At 32.4% G+C, this 17,778-nt stretch overlaps 1 protein-coding gene across 1 annotated transcript in view; it reads right to left on the reverse strand.

The window, feature by feature from the left end:
- Positions 1–10,139: 10,139 nt before the first annotated feature.
- Positions 10,140–17,778, reverse strand: part of LOC149481737 (G protein-coupled receptor dmsr-1-like) — a 42,907-nt gene continuing 35,268 nt past the window's right edge. Inside the window, exon 7 of the mRNA XM_089705370.1 lies at positions 10,140–12,624. Within this exon, the coding sequence (XP_089561496.1) occupies positions 12,401–12,624 (224 nt within the window). The 3' untranslated portion in view covers positions 10,140–12,400. The remainder of the gene's footprint in view (positions 12,625–17,778) is intronic.

A 17,778-nucleotide genomic window follows, 5' to 3' on the forward strand; every position in this document is an offset into this window, starting at 1 on the left:
ATGATCATTATAAATACAAATAGGAATTAACAATATAACGAATACGTGGCACAACTAAAATTTTACCGATACCACCCGTGGTCATTCTCCTTTGTGGGTCATTTGTAACAGGATGGCGGTTCTACAGCGAAAAAAGAAAAATGATGGTCAGAACGCTGATACCGGATACCTTAAGATACTGTAATATAAAATATTACTAGATTAGATAAAATATTATAGGTAGTATCTTCACCGTGTGTGACGCGCTTTACATTCACGCCATCTAGAGTTAAATCTTTATCATTTTTGTATACGTCTGTGTGTGTAAACGACCCTGTATGCAATGACAGATGTTAAAACGCATAATTTTACCGAATTGGGTGGATTTTAAGGCAATGATATAACATATTTCAATAAAATATAATATTCAGTAACCGCCATGACTATTCCTAGGTTTGATGACTATTCCAATTACGCAAAAACTCAAATAAACTAGAAATGTAGAATTCAGCGCCATCTAGCGGGATATTGGCTGGGAACAGATCGTTGCAATCACCTTAAGATACTAGCAGAATAGTGTAGGTATATTGCTTAAGTACCTATATAATTTTCCTGAAAATTAACTCAATAATTCAAAAATCATAAGTAATTTTTGAGTAAAACATAGCCCTAGCCGTGTCGAGTGTCAACAGCACTCCATTTCGCTTGTCAGGTTTGGAAGAAAATAATGATCATTTCATGGGACGTTTTCCTTATTTCAAACGTGTATAAGATGGAAAACAGGTAGGTACCTACAACAAAACGAGAAATGGGTAAAAATTGTATATTTTTAGTGCCTCTTTTTTATTTATCCGTGAACTTTGAAGTATTTTAAAGGATTTACAAAATAGCTGTTGAGGAATGGAAAGGTACAGTAATTATGTTCATGTCATCATCATGTGAAACAAAAAATATAAATATAAAATTTAGTACTGGTAATTTCACAATATTCTTTGAGAATAATTATAAAGAAACAACAAGAACTGCACCAAGACAAAGACAATTTACATGCGCTAATATAGCCTATTTGTAACATAGCACAAAGTTCACCGTATCGTGTAAAATACCGATTTGAATCTAATGTTTAAATCCTTAAAAACAATATTTATTCCCAAGACTAAAATATATATCGTGTTCCTTTTTCACGGGGATCGTAAAAAGGAAAGGAAAACCACTAAATTTGAAGCTCAAACGAGATTTCAATTATAATTCCGGTGAAGCTTTAACTTAAAAACTTTCTGAATTTATTTTCAGTCAAAAAACGGAACTAACCGTCTCATTTCATTGAGTAAATCTTTATCGTTCGATCGAATTTGCATATTTTACTAGTTAGCTTAGTAGTCTAATGTTTTGAGAATAGCGTACGCTTTTCGAAATGTTTACTGAGTTAACATCGACGTTAATATTAAATTTCAGGCAAATATGATACCAGTTTGTTTTAAGATATATTAGAAATCGAATTATTAAGATCTGTTAGTTCGAATAATAATATTAGGATTGTTATTATACCTACAATTATTTGACAGAATAGATTGAGAACATAATATGAGTCATACAGTTTTAACATAACTGATTCAACTTACCTGCTTCGTATCGTACGGCATAATATATCCTCAGTTTTCTTAGGGAGAGATAAAATTTCTTATAAAAGGAAAAAATTATCACACATACTGTGAGTAAATTCTCAGAAAGTTTTTAGAAATATGTCGTTTAACCAGCTAACCTACACCTACATTTATAAAGTACTAGGTTTCCGCCCGCGGCTTCGCCCGCGCTGCAGTCAATGAAAAACCGGCATAGTTCCCGTTCGCGTGGGATTTCCGGGATTGCGTCATTTTCCCGGGAAAAAAAGTAGCCTATGTCCTTTCTCGGGTATCTTAATATCTCCATACCAAATTTCATGAAAATTGGTTCAGTAGTTTAGGCGTGATTGAGTAACAGACAGACAGACAGAGTTACTTTCGCATTTATAATATTAAAGTATGGATGTATTCATTGCAATCATATTTTGCTGGTTAGGCGAAGAGCCAGTCTCTTACCACATTTACTGTAGATGTTTTAAAACGTTGATTTAAAAAGGATTTGTTATTTATCAAGAACTCAAATGATAATAATCCTTAACACGTGGAAGATCGCTATATTCCTTCATTCTACGAGATTCTTTTCATCCATGCTATTAGATACTATTCACATTTCTTAGAATAATATAGACCGTACCTTTTCACATTGAAAAGGAAAGATTTAATTTGTCTTGTTTATTATGGATAAACTTAAAGAAAAATAAGCTATTCCTGAGTGACAATGAGGAATATTAGATACGGTATTGATTTTTCTATTATTTACACCCTTTCAATTTTATTACTCTACTGCTATTTCATTTGATGAGATTGAAAACGTTTTAAATGCATTTAAACCTATATACTAATCAATTAATCATACACATGAAACGTGTAGATTTTTTTATAAAGGAGATCGGATACAAAAAAAGACGTGTGGCACTCGGGGACTGCCGCGGTAAAGCTATTGCATGCTATGCCTTCAAGCCACACCTCCGCGCCCGTCGGAGTGGGGAGCGTGAGGTTTTTTCGTTACGGAATTTCTGGATTCAGTCCCCGCGCTCAAGACCCGCGATAGAAGCTATGCAATAGCTTAAAAAATAAATTCAAGACTTTACTAGAATCATGTAAACTTGTGCTGTTTTTTATGTCTTTCTGTCAACTTCATCTGTGTGTAAAATAAAGTATTTTTATTTATTTACTGTCATTATAATGTCACACATCACGTGACTTCCGATCGACGTGTGATATTGAAGCTCATATCGTAAATAACTATGTTTATGTGCAGGTACAAGGGAGTTTATTGCATTTTTCGAGTTACGTGCGATCGGATCGCGTTATTATGAAGTATTCACACTCGAATAGATTAGCGATAGGTAGCACTATAAACAGTAACATGCGTTATTTACAGATACATGGTTCTATGGTAGAGATGGATAAATTATATTAAGTTAAAAAGCGTAATAAACCGGAATAAGAAGATTTTGTAACATCTCTGTAAACAATAGATGCATTTACGTACCTACTATCTGTGACATCCTAACCTTACAATTACTACATTTTTAAAATCTATAATAATATTTATATATTTTATATTATGTGAAAATATTGTATTCCAAAAATAGCTCTATCTTAGAAATCAATACATTCTATTTCTTGTTTACACCAGTCATATAAATTGTTTACGCCACTCAAAGCTACAGGTTTAATTGTAAATAATTGGACAATGTGATCAAATCGACCGCATAGTTCAAAGCCGCTGTTAATTTACTCCCACACCACAGATCTAACCGTTGAAGCTCCAAAACAATTTCCTATCACTACTTTAATAATTTAGTATAAATATCGCAACCCTCGTCAATTAGGGTAATTAATTTTATCTTTAGTTTTGGGAGACAGCGGTCAATTTACATATACAGGGTCATATATAGGGGCTGCATATCACTCTAAATTACGTCAATGTTCGGTCCATTAACGTGTTGGTTTGGTAATACACTTACATTAAAAATAAAATGATGTTCATTTTATGACTGACTAGCTGACACCCACAGCTTAAGTCGCGTTAAATGAAAACTTTGTGCAACCCTTATTAGTTGTAAGGTTTTGGCTACTAAGACTCTTTTCTAAACTATCAAAAAAATAGAGAACTAAATATAGAAAGCTTCGAGGTTTTTAAATCTAAGGCTAAAAGCTAAAAGCTTTTCTGTAAACAATTATGACTAATAAATGACGCGGATGTTGAAAGTACAAAAGAGGAAAATTTTCACGTCATTATTATTTGTGTCAGGACTTAAATGAATAATTATTATTTTGCTCATGTTTGGAGAACTGGAAAGCATAATAAAGCGTATTACTGTAAATAATTTCCATAACATGAACAGATGTACCTATCAATGTTAGCATGTAGTGTCCATATATTTTAGTATAATAAGTATCTACGTATCAAAATATGATTAAAAAGATTTGGGTGAAGTACTCAATAGAAAATTTCTGAAGCATTCAATTTGTTCTAAAAATTTTGTATAAAGCTACCAGGAAAATATGAATATTTGGCATGAATACAATGTTATTTTATCTGTGGAATTTTCAGGGGCCAGATCAAGGTTAGGGTAGTTAGTTTTTTTTCACAAACTTCAAACAAACCTCGTCCTGAGGGCATTGAAACGCTTACCAAGTTTCAAGACAAGGTTGTTTATCTGAAGTTGGAGGAATATTTTTAGTTTAGTTTTAAAGTAAACCTTGTCCCATGAAAGATATACGACGATAGAAGCTTTCACCACCATTACAACATCAATGCCGTATTCTCTAAAGATGTTCTAATGTTATGTGGACACACATTTCATACATACACACATTCAGTCACACGTACGCTGGTCGATAGTATGATTATAGCAAAATGTGAATTTATATGTCGTATGTATCGGTGGTAAATGTAAAAAATATGTAATGACGATTCAAAAGTGCTTCTAGATGAAGTCTAATTGAATAAATAAATGTTTGAGTTTTTGAGTTATGTAAGATTTCAAGTACCAACCATTCAGTCTTGGTTGTGTAATACGTTAAAAGCTGTTGACAAGCAGCGCTTCTTAAATTTTATGTTCTTAAAAAATAATACCTGAACTCTATTATTTAGGTGGAGCGCAACATTTAAATTATGTGTTATTTAATGTTCTTAAAAAACATACCTGTATTCTATTAGGTAGAGCGCAGCATTTAAATTATGTGTTAATGCGACAAGCAATAAATGCAACAATGTAACAGTGTAGTAAAATTAAAAGAGAATTCATAAAAATGAATTTCAGAGCTACTAACTCACGGAGAGGTTTTTAAAAATAAACTAGCATTGTTTGTGCATAAATGCGAAAGTTAGGAAACTGGAAAATTGTATGCAGCTTCATACTTGAAAGCGTTAAACTGTGAACAATTTAGTTGAAATTGTTTCCACAAAGTATTGTTCATCGCGTGACATTTAAAATGATAAAACTGCATTGTAGTCTGTCGGTTGTTAGATGTAAAAAAAATGTTCGATTCCAAAGTAACAGGCAATTTTAAATATAATAATGTTAGTATTTTACCATCATATTATATCAATTAAATTTAACAACCAACAATACTTTGCGTAGTGCATACTCATAGGTATCAAAATGCAATTGCGTGATACAGAATATAAAAGCACTAAACTACTATAATTGTTTGATTGATTTTAGTAAACAAAAAGCGCGTAAATGTTTTCAGCTTCCTCCAGTTAATTTAATCAAGGTTAACCAAATGTTTACAAAACTGGCTATTAATACTTCGTTTTAATAGATTTAAAAATATTTCAAACTCTTTAATGCACAGATCGCTTTATGACAATAATATTATGATTTTATGAAATCCTCTCTTGATCACTAAAAGTTATTAATAGATTTAAGTAAACTTCTCGGAAATATTTTTATTATATGTATTTGATGTTGATTCAAATATAATAAAAATATTTCCGCCTTATGCCTTATAAAATGGCAATGGCATTTATGCCTTATAAAACCTTGTTTTTCTTATGATTGGACGATTTAATGCCTACACGTCAAAATAAAAAAGTCGTGGGAAGAAATAATAACCAGCTCAGACTGATTATTTTGTTTAAAGAAGTTCTACGTTCTTTTTCTTTGAAATAATTCTTAACAAAGGCCAAAGAAAATGGTTTACACGTGGTAGAGGTAGAGGTTATTGGACCAAATTGAGTTAATACCTTTTTAATTTACTTTATTGGACACACAATTGACATAGAAATATAGAAAGAACATACTCAGAAGGTCAGCCAACCTGACAAAATAAAGTCGTTTTTTTATTTTCATTAAAATTGTACTTTATATTATTTCTCTCAAAATTTTAAACTTATAACAATCAAAATGCTGAATCATGATTATTATAAAAAAAATCTACTAATCTCAAAAAAGTTCATTATCCCATGTCCCCATGTAGGGTAGTTTCATTTGTTTCATGCCCTTCTTTCTTTTCGGACAATTCAACCTTTATTTTTTTTATCTCTAAGTGACATATCACACTAGCGGATTGCGAGCGGTTTCAAAGCGGAGCGGGTGCGCAACGAATACGTTGCGGTTGCGCAGCGAATTCGTTGCGGACGCGTGGCAGATGCGCAACGTTTACGTCGCAGTCATGTACACTCATTAACAAAATGGAATCCGTGCTGGTTGTTACTTATAACTTGTGATAGTATAATAATTATGAGATCATTATTTTTTACGAGTTTCATAACATGTTAATGTTTAGGGTATTGTTTTATCTATTAAATCTTGGTCGAAATGCAATCAGATAACTTAATTGCTCATTAAGAAGTTCATTAGTGAAATAAATGTTAAAGCTCCTTAACTAAAACAGGGCTATCTTATTATTAGATAAATAGCAGTGAATAGAAAATTTTATCAAGCAACCAGCAACTCACTATCACTTTGCTCATAATTAGGTTCACAAAATCTCTTTATAACATACGTTGCTATGGGAGAGATTATACTGGTCAGTCGTTACATACTTTTGGAATGTATGGTACATTCTAAAAGTCCTAGTAATTCAATTTTATAGCACCTTTTTTTAACAACTCCAGTTGTTATTACATCTTTAGTTAACTGTTAAGTAAGTGCATTTCCACAGTACGGTTAAAAAATTGAGTGCTACAGAAACGATGGAAATATTGAATGGAAGTTAGGCAAGGCGGAAGGGCTGGCTTTTGTGCGAGAGTATACAAAATGACGCGTCCGCAACGAATTCGCTGCGCAACCGCGGCGTGTTCGTTGCGCGCCCGCAACGTATTCGTTGCGCACCCGCTCCGCTTTGAAACCGCTCGCAATCCGCTAGTGTGATATGGCACTAATGAAGATGGATCATTGACTTGGATTCTACATTCATGCATTTACCATTGAACCTAGGACACGGTTAATTATTTCTATGTTAGTTTTTACTTTTTAATATGTACTAAATTCACTGGGCTATTATTATATTTATGTTTTGTTCTTGTCTATTTTCGACAAAAGTTACTTATTATCACATTTACAGAAACGTATTTAATATTGCAGTTATTATAAATTGATACATGAACATACATTCAAATTGCGCCACTAAATTTAGCATTTAATAGCATTGATCAACGATTGCTATCATTGTTATCAGGAATCTTTTCGACCCGAAGCTCATTTGCAATGTGCAAAATGTACTACTATTCGACCAGAGCTTATTAACCTAAAGCTTCGTTCACAGGACACTTTAGATTTGTCCTTAGTTAGAATTAATTAAGGCAATCTACTTTCGGTAACGCAGGGGTTTCCAATTCTTACTATTGTTTAAGAGGGTTAAATTCCGAGAATCGGGAAATAAAAGGGTATAAGAAAATAGAGCTTAGTTACCCATAAAATGGGTAACAACTTCCCTAGAGGTTCGTTTGCTATATTAACCAAAACAGATTTACATGATAATTACACCTACATTCAAAAGTACTCATGTTTTAATTTCCGTTGTTTGCGCAGAGAAAGCGCTATTATTAATTTGTTTGTTCCATAGTTGCTTTAATTAAGTACCTATTCACTAATGAAGAAATGTTTATGCTCTCTCTCTCTCAACTACATAAGTATTATATATATTATGTTGTAAATTTTTGCAGACTCAATCATCTGGATAAGTCAAAAAGAAAATAATTAAACGAATTGCAAGTTGTTCTAAAACTCCCTACATTTGTAATAGATACCACAGAAATCTTCTGATAGTTTGCGTAAGCTGTATATAAAACCGGAAACATATCTAAAAATACTTGCCAACTCTATTTACTTCATACCTGTCTAGATTACTATTCTCCAGGGTCGACCGATGAAAAATAGCAGTGCGGCGACTTTGATTTAAATGTTTACGTATGTATGACGTAACATATCCGATGAATAGATCCGTAGACAATACATATTATGATAATCTAAGGTAGGTAGAATTTATTGGGTTATAATTAGGTTGTTTTGTTATATTATAATTATCGAAAGTCGCGCTATTTCTTTATAATGTGCTCATTTGATTAGATGTGAATCCCGTAACTAGTAGAATTACATAAAAACGGATTTTTAACAACCTATATGTTGGGATTTAACCTCCTTTATATGTATATCAGTAAAAGTCACATTACAATCAAATTCACTATTCCAGATATAAGGACGGATAAATTAAAAGACTAATAGTGTGATTCTTTATAAGTTTTATTATTACCGTTTAATCTACAAGCACTAGGTAAAAGATAGATTCACAGATAGTTCAATTATTCAATATGTATTGTTAAAAGTAGGTATCATGACATACCAATGCATAAATAGGTACGATTTTCTCGGTCAATGGATTCCTGGAGAACATAGCTATTGCATTCCTGGATACACAACAGTGCATTAGGCTCTGATTAAATATTGATCATCAGACAGTACGACCCTACAGTGCCACAAACTTATCTGACCCGGTGGCAAAAACTGGAACTACGTGCCGCCATTTTGAAATGTCACATTTTCACAGACTTTTCATACGAAATATTTTGTTTAAATAAAAAGAAAGCGACATCAGTGACACTGTCACCGGGTCAGATAAGTTTGTGGCACTATACATGATTCCACATACAACATTTAGTTTAAGGCTAATAATAAAAAGTAATTTTACATTTTAATTTATATCTCAAAATCACGTAGAATGACATTCCACGTTTTAAATAATTTCTATCAACATTCAATATCTTCTAAAGTTCATATTGTCGCATACCATCGCAGTTGCCTTATGGTATGCGACAATATGCTCGATTGGTCTTTCACCTAAAAAATAACGAATACAAAAACATGTTTGTCACAACACCGCATCAAAACAGACCCTAATACACCGAAAGCTCTGACAATTACCAGGATAGAGCCACTTTAATTTTGCAATTAGTACAGTCACTGCTAGGTACATCAGCCAGCGAATTTGCATAGTTAACAAAACAAACCTCATTATGCTACTTTTACACTGAGAATTTTGCTTATGTGGCATTTATGTAGTAAAACGACTAATAGAGAAAAAACGCTGCCTGGAAATCTAATTTTTATCATATTACTAGCGGTTCGCCCCGGCTTCGCCCGTGGTACATATTTACGTTTTCTCTACATAAAAACCATCCTCGTACTTCAAGGAATATAATAAAAAAAGAATTATCGAAATTGGTTCAGCCGTTCTCGAGTTATGCGCTTACCAACACATTTTGCGATTCATTTTTATATATGTAGGAGTATTACTGGCTGGTAGAAGTATTACTGGCTGATGAGAATTACATCGGAACGAGATTTGACAACTGTCGATCTGGCGGAGCGTCGCGTCGATGGTCGGCGGCAGACGTTGCTTGGTTACAAACGAAGAACGGCTAGAGCACCACGTTTGCGACGAATCGCTATTGTTCCGAGTAATCTTGTGCATTGTTGTATCGAAACTAATTAAAAGCGATTGATCAAGTGATTCCCTAATTACTAGCGCATAGATTTGTGTGATTACATAACATTTGTTTGTAACATTGATGATTCATTTGTTTCCACCAACATTATAATTTACTGAAGATATGGGTGATTCTGATGAATATGGCCATCCGCCCATATATATAAGATGTAATTAACGTACATAATATAAATTTACAAATTTCTATAAAGTGTAAAGACTAACACGTCCTGTAACAGAGTCCCTAATTAGTATAATGTTTATTTATTTTTTATCATCAATATTCGTTATATCGAAAAACATAACGGTTTATTAATTATTTACACCAATTTGTGTATTCCACGAATTTTCTTGTACCTATATTTATTACATTACTAATAATAAAAGAAGAAGAATAAGCAGCTAAATTTAGCATTATTCCATCGATTTTCCTCTTAATTAAAAGTTACTTTGTAGATATCCCTGCTGTAATCTTTTGAACTTTCCATAAAGCCTTCTCCAAAGCTGATTTTAATTGGTTTGACAAAAATATGGCTTTTTGTAAAAGTAAAACAAAAAGTAAATTTTATATCTATTTATTTATTTGGTAATACATCAAATGCTTCATATATTTTATTTTTAATAACATGTAACAATTATTGTAATTACTTATAACTTAAACATATATACAAAATGTTAATATGAATATATTTACAAAATGTTATGAATTATTAAGTTCCAATATTATTTTATATACAAATGCTCTACCATTTAAATAACGCTATTAAAATACCTCCACTTACATTATTAAAATTATTCAAGATGAGATATGAAACACAAAATTATAAAATATGAAATACAAATGAAAACACTTTTTAATTTATATATTCAATGGAAAATAGATATTACTCTTTACTAATTGTATGAAACTACATCTCTCGATATAATGTTTTAAAATTAATGATTAAAAAACTATTATTGAGAGAAATAACGATACACTTTAATTTATATTAATACATATATAATTTAAAATGTATGCTCTCCCATATTAATAAACCGAGCAAACAGTTACCGTATTATCCATCACAAAATATGCGTTATAATAGTGAATATCAAAGTATTAACGATGTTAATTTTCTACTATACGAATTTTATATACAGCAATCCTTATAGTATGGACTTATATTTATTGACTTATGTACCAAGCGATACGATTGCGCTTTTTACAGGCGGAAGATCGTTGTATAGTTATAATTTCGATTAATTTTGTTAATTTGCGATTGGTGGCTACGCCAATAGATATATAGGTACCTAAACATTGTATTCTTTGTTAAAAGATTTAATTTTATCCCGTCGTAATTGTTTTTAACTATATTTTTTAATCTTATAGTGTAAAATGCATTGCATTGCGTTCCATCAAGAGAAAATAAAGTATTACTGAAATCAAGATATCTTAAGAATTAAAGCTTGAATCAAACACATCATAATATAAAGATAGTTTTACATATAGTTAAATGATGAAACAAACAGAAGTTCATTCCCCAATTCGACATGTAGGATAGATCATAAAAATGGATTAATAATATTTTATAAAAATCAGGTGCAGCGCATTTATAAAAAATATCAACAGTGACCAGACAATGGACAATTAACCTTCATGAATACAGAAATAATAAGGATATAATAACAAATCTTGTAATACATTATGTTTGATATCTGAAACCCGGCATATTTCTCTCGTTTACAAGGATACTTAGAGCACAGCTCATGCGACTCATCTCCCCTGTTTAATTGAATTCAACATTTTACTTTGTGTATGTTTATTTATAAGTACGTTTATCTTGTTATGTGTATGGAACACATTTAAATACAAAAATGATGTAATAGTCCTATACTAGCGAAGAATAAACAATGTGATTAATAAATTCATAAAAAATAAACCACTGAATCCATTTAACAGACTAAAAATAAAATGCTTTAATTGTATGTAACTAACAACGGTTTTACCAATAATGTGCTAATATAATTTACATGATAACTTCTTCAATATTTTACCAAACATCAAGTTAATCGTATCTCGATCATAATATTATCCAACACATCCAACCAACGCGACGGCCGAGATGAGGCTTAAGAATTAATCCACCCAGCTTCTCTATACGTAAGTGAATCTGACATGTATCACGTGCCTTGATTCCTTGAAGATTTATCAACTTCCACAATATATTCACAATCTTAACTATATACAATAACAAATTATCCCGTCGTCGAGTTGTTTAAAATTTTCTCGTTCAAAATACATAAATGCTACAAACATTAAGAAAGAGCTTACTAATTAGGCGCAAAAATAGCAAATAACAATTAAACATTCTACTCTTATCCTGTCCCGGTCCTCGACGATAGTCATTTGTCAACTCAGCTCCTATCTTTACCTAAACCTTCCCTAAAAAGGTTTCATACATATTATCAGGAACAAAAGGGACATCTGCATAACAAATATCCACAAAGAACATAGTGCTGTCGAGTGAGCACTATGCAAATTTATTTTTATATCAAACCCTGCTTTGTAACATCTAGGAATTTACGAGCATCCCAAAAATGTTAATTCTATATATTAAACTCATGAACATTCCAGTATCTCTATTTTGCCCTACTTTATATAATAATGAATAGCTATTTTATACTGATAATGTATAATATGGTAAATAGATGGTCATATAAAAGCCCTCCCAAAATAATTCTCTGATACATTATAATACATCGGTATCTCCACGCATTCAAGTATATGGAATATTGGTTTTATCGGATTGTCTACAAGCGCCTTGGAAATATACATCACGATTTATTCACTTCAGTATTCTTTGTTTATAAAATCATACATAAGTAGTTTGCAGTTCGGTGTGAGAGCTCGCGCGTGGTTGCGGTGCACATTGAGCTCTTATGATTTGTCTGAACGTCGTTCTAAACTGTTTTGACATGGCACAATAAAGTATGAAGTTGATAGCGCCGTTTAAGAGAGCCAACGCGTCCATCAGTTCACCGAATAAGTCGTAGCATTGTTTGAAGAAACATCGCCCTAATATACCGCTCATTAGACCTGAAACAAGGAAATACGATGCTTGTTATTTTATTTTTGACAAACCATATTTAATTGGTATTTGATGTAAGGAAAATAAACATCTTGCTTTTCATCAAAATCTTCCGTTATTATATCAAATAAAAAACAACTTAGTGCTTATGGTTTCGATTAAAAAGTAAATTTTTAGACGGTTATTGGTATTTATTAATAACCTTGAAAAGCTAACGGTACTTCAATATAAGAAACAAATTTGAAAATTATGCGAATTTCTCTAAAGGTGAAATCAATAATCTATACATATAATAAAATCGTAGGAAAGTCAAAACTGTACATTGAATATTTTTTTAAAAGAATACATAATCCATGATCTATAATCGATATAGAAGCCAAAAATATAGTTTTTAGAATTTTTGTCTGTTTGTCTGTTTGTCTGTTTGTCTGTTTGTCTGTATGTTTGTCCGAGCTAATCTCGAAAAGTACTGCATAGATTGACTTCAAATTTTGCATGAATATTACTAACAGGTCGTGTGAGGTTTTTTTAAACATATTATCATGCTATCACCTCCGGGGGAGGAGCTGTGAACCTTTACTTTTCTTACGTATTCCGTGTACTACGACAGCGTACAATCTAAAGACTCATGTTTAAATGTTGTTTTTGAGTAAGCCATGCTATTATCTAGCTTTACACTATAAAAACTACGTCATTTACGTAATTTGGGCAGAGAAACTGTTTAATGAATCTTAGTACTATAAAGAAAAATTTGATTCAGCGCCATCTATGAGATTTCGTAAAAATCAAATCAATTTACATGTTAACACTACTGAACACAATGTTAAAAATTAATAATTTAAATATAATTATGTTATTTATTTATTTAACTCTTTAACCCATTAAGGTGCGCTTATATAATTCGTGTGAATATACTACATTTTTAAAAGTGAGGGTAGATGTATATTATTTTAAGTCAAACTAGACACCATTACAGTTAATCTAATATTGATTGTGTTCATTGGTTACATTTTTAAAAATCTTCGTGTTTTAATAATTCGATCACGAGGCGGGACTCTAATACAAAAAGGTTAGTTCGTTGATAATTATTATTACTTCATCATTTACATGTTGTTAGTAAAAATATACTTTGACTGTTAATACTTTTGTTCAGTATTTATCTGTATGATTATTGCTTGGTAATTAATATATTTTCATGTCGTATACCTAATGTATAAACATAAGTGTGATGTGAAACTAGCTGGATTTATTTTTACACACTCACAGTCTTATATTTTGTGTTAATGTTAAAATAGTATTAATAGTGTAAATCATAATATTTTTTCAAAGTTAAAAATATTTTCTTTTTTCTGATGGTGTCGCCATCGAATTAAACCGCGCTGTCGTTTCGTTCACAAAAAGTCATGTTATTAGGACCGAATATGTAGCCGCCTCAACTTACGGAAACGAGAGTAACCTGCGTTGTCTGTTAGTTATTGTATAGTCGAATTTAACGTTACATGGGAATTGGAATCTAAATATATGTATACCTACTTATATTAAATCTGTAGAGGTCAATTCTGCACATGAAATATATTTCCTAAATAACTATCACGAGGTGATTAGAGATCGACATCGACGTCAAAAATGTTTGTCCGTCTGTCTGTCTGTATAACCGTTATAGAAACAAAAACTACTCGACGGATTTAAACGAAACTTGGTACAATTATTTTTCATATTCGTGAGCAGAGCAGCAACTCCATTTTTAAGCTTTCGTCGCGTGTGCGTTCTTAATGCGTGTATCTTAATGGTTAAAGCTACACAGAAATCAAGTATGAAAGAAATGTTCTCCATATTATATAAAAAATATCTCCCGACATCATAAATGTCTATCTTTTATGGTTGAGCTTAGGAGTTCAAAGCTTTCTGATTATATTAGTCTACTAGCTGTCCCCGCGACTTCGTTCGCGTGGAATAGTGACTATGGGACCTATGACCATGGGCTCAGGGTGGGGCAACAATAAAAAATCATTTTTATTTTCATGCTCCCACTCCCGCGCCCACTCGCACTCCCACGCCATATGCCATGTTCAGTCCCAATCCCACGCCCACGCCCACTCCCCTTCACAATTAGTACCTACCAGATCAAAGCCAGGGTAAGCGCCCCACCCAGCCCCACCGTGGCTACGCCCATGCTGAATTACTACTTAACATACAATTATTGAGTAAATACGTACAACCATACTGTACTGTTGTACTACCATAAATAATTAAAAGAATTGTTATTAAAATTTCTTACTAAACTGAGCTAAAAAACTTACGTACCAAATTATTAAAGAAAATCAAGAAATGAAATGCCTAACCTATACCAAATAGTTACTTACTACATATTGTAATTAAAAATTATGATTAGTATATAATATCGAAAATCAAAAAAGAAATGCCTAACTAATTCTACGTAAAATTTCTTTTAAATTATGTCATATTATTTTTTAGGAACCAGGGGGGGGGGAGAGGAGCAAATTCTATTTCCTTCCTTTCTTAAACGGATGTTTTTAATAATCTATGGTGTAGCCAGTAGCCACTGATCAGCTTAATCGATACTCAGTTTTTATCAAATCCAGAAACAAATCCAAATTAGATCTTTCCTGTCTCACGCACGTAACTAAAGGCTGAAGAGAACCGTTTAGACGAAGAAAAGTGTATAGAAAAAGGAATAAATAATTTCATAAACATCCCGACGATCTTTAAAAATAAATTATAACTTTCATTTTTTTCATTCCCACTTTTACCCCTATGTAGGTATAATAAGTGGATGAACCAATTTTGATACACTTTATCTAAGAACCAGCGTCGGAAAATATTCTGCCTAACAAAAAAAACCGCATCTAATTCGGTTTACCTGTTAGCCAGCTACGGTGCCATAGACAGACACACACACACACACACAGAAATACATAGCGGTCAAACACATAACACCAGTCTTTTTGCGTCGGGGGTTAAAAATATAATACGACATAATTTAAAGGACATTTTATGTGGAAAATTTACCTATACACCAGGGTAGATAATTTTTGAAACAAAAAAAATCGCAGTAGGATGAAACCCATTAGAAAAGGATATGATAAAAATGTAAGGAAAAATAAATTACGGTCAATCGGAGTTCGGGAAGTGGGAGGGGGGAGCTTTTAAGAGAAAAAAATGGTTTCTCTCGATTTCTCGATAATAATAACACCTGCTAATTTTTTTCTACATATTTTAATTGTACAGACATCACTTTTCCACAATTTTATTATATGTATGATTGAGATTATAACACTCTTAGTCCGTTTTAACTTAATTTTTATTCACCCGCATCAGTGCCACCTAAAAAATCTTTAAATATCGAAATTCGAGCAAAGTTAAGAAAATGAGAAATAAGAGTTCTCAAGGATCGTTAGAGATAAGAGGCTTACTATTGACCGAAAACAACATGAATTGTGTTATGCCGAACCTGAAACCGCTTCACAACGAGAATTGCGGCTCACAGCTGACCGCGAACGGCATGTACTATCCTGTGAGACCGAAACCTTCACTGAGAGGGTATATATAACGTCTCACAGCTGATCGCAAATGGCATATTGTACTATCCCGTGAGACCGAAACCCTCACTGAGAGGGAATTACGTCTCACAGCTGATCACGATCGTCATATTTTATCTCGAGAATTCTGAAACTTTTACTCAATATGAAGACCGTTTGACAAATAATAGGGTGCACCATAATATTATTCGATCTCTCGAAGATGAACATGAGCATAAGCAATGACTAGAGTAGGGACGCGAATATTACCATTATTTGAGACAAGAACGATTAATAAATTTGTTTAATGAAAGATTAAGAATTGAAACTATTGGTCTCTTTAAACGGACGAATAGCGAGAGGCCCGTCTTACTGCAGACAGATTTCGACATAGTCTTAATGACTTAGAGGTAAACATAGAAGATCAATCTACAAATTCGGTGGTGTGGTCCGACAAAATAATATAAAAGTAGGTTTGCTTATAACCTCACAATTGATTACAGATCATCTTCTGTATAGGCGATATTAACGTAGTATGTTCTTTTTGTAATGCTTTAAAGTGGAGTAAGGAGTCGGCTTTCGTTTTAAGATACGCCGGAACCTTTGAAATCACTACTTTTAAGTTTTAGAGGAACATGTGCAATCTAAACAGTTCTTAGACAATATTAGCTCTTATAGTATTGCGTTTTAAATGATCCTTTGGTGCTCAACAATTATCAGATGCTCCTTTCATTCTTACTTTTAAGATACAAGGTCAAGTTTATCATTTGATAGGATCCCTTTTGCCTGAAGGCCAACCTAAGTTTCTTTAAATATATTTTGTATTCGACTACGACGAATAATCGAATACAAGAAATCAATATTTCTCGAATTTAAAACTGAACTCATTTCACAATTTTAGAACATGTTAATTCATCAGGTTAATCCGTATATATGCGTTTTAAATCGACGATATTAATATAAAATTGGTATAAATGCCGATAGACGGAAGTCTATCAGCACTCAGGAATTCCCTGAGCGTGTTATAACGCCCAGGCCACAGTATTACAATTTTTCCTACAGTAGGGCGACGAATGTATTTTCGCATAGCAACGGAGGGGAACTCGTGGGGGGTAAAGAGACGCGGGCCACGTACCACAAACATGTTTAGTTTGTGGTACCGAGCGCGAAAGAAAGTCATCGTGTTTTTAGTAAAGTTACTATGTAAACTAACGTAATTTATTACTTAGGTACATATTCTATAATGGTGCTCTCAAACTGTTAATCTACATTTAATTTAGATTATTATTTTAATTACTAAGAAATGTAGAATTTAAATCACATTCATTCATGTTTTCCTCAGATATTCGATGTCTATGATTTTCGGTGATTTTAAGATTTTCTTATCAGAGTATTCAATTTTAATGTAGTTAAATTTTATAAGAGACAATTAAGAACATTCAAAAATAAAGTGTCACGTATTTTTTTTAAACGACGAATGACGAAAAACGACCGAATCGCGGACGAAGTCGCGGGCAACAGCTAGTACTTATTAAACAAAGCCACTTATGTGTGTATAATTTAAAGTTAAATCGCGATAAAGAGGAAAGTATCTTGTTTGAAAAACAAAAGCGGAAAACGAAA

Source organism: Colias philodice, chromosome 16 (genome assembly GCF_061535455.1).
Source record: "Colias philodice isolate Cphi_HAF_F1 chromosome 16, ilColPhil1 Martin Lab GWU primary, whole genome shotgun sequence".
NCBI classification, from domain to species: domain Eukaryota; kingdom Metazoa; phylum Arthropoda; class Insecta; order Lepidoptera; family Pieridae; genus Colias; species Colias philodice.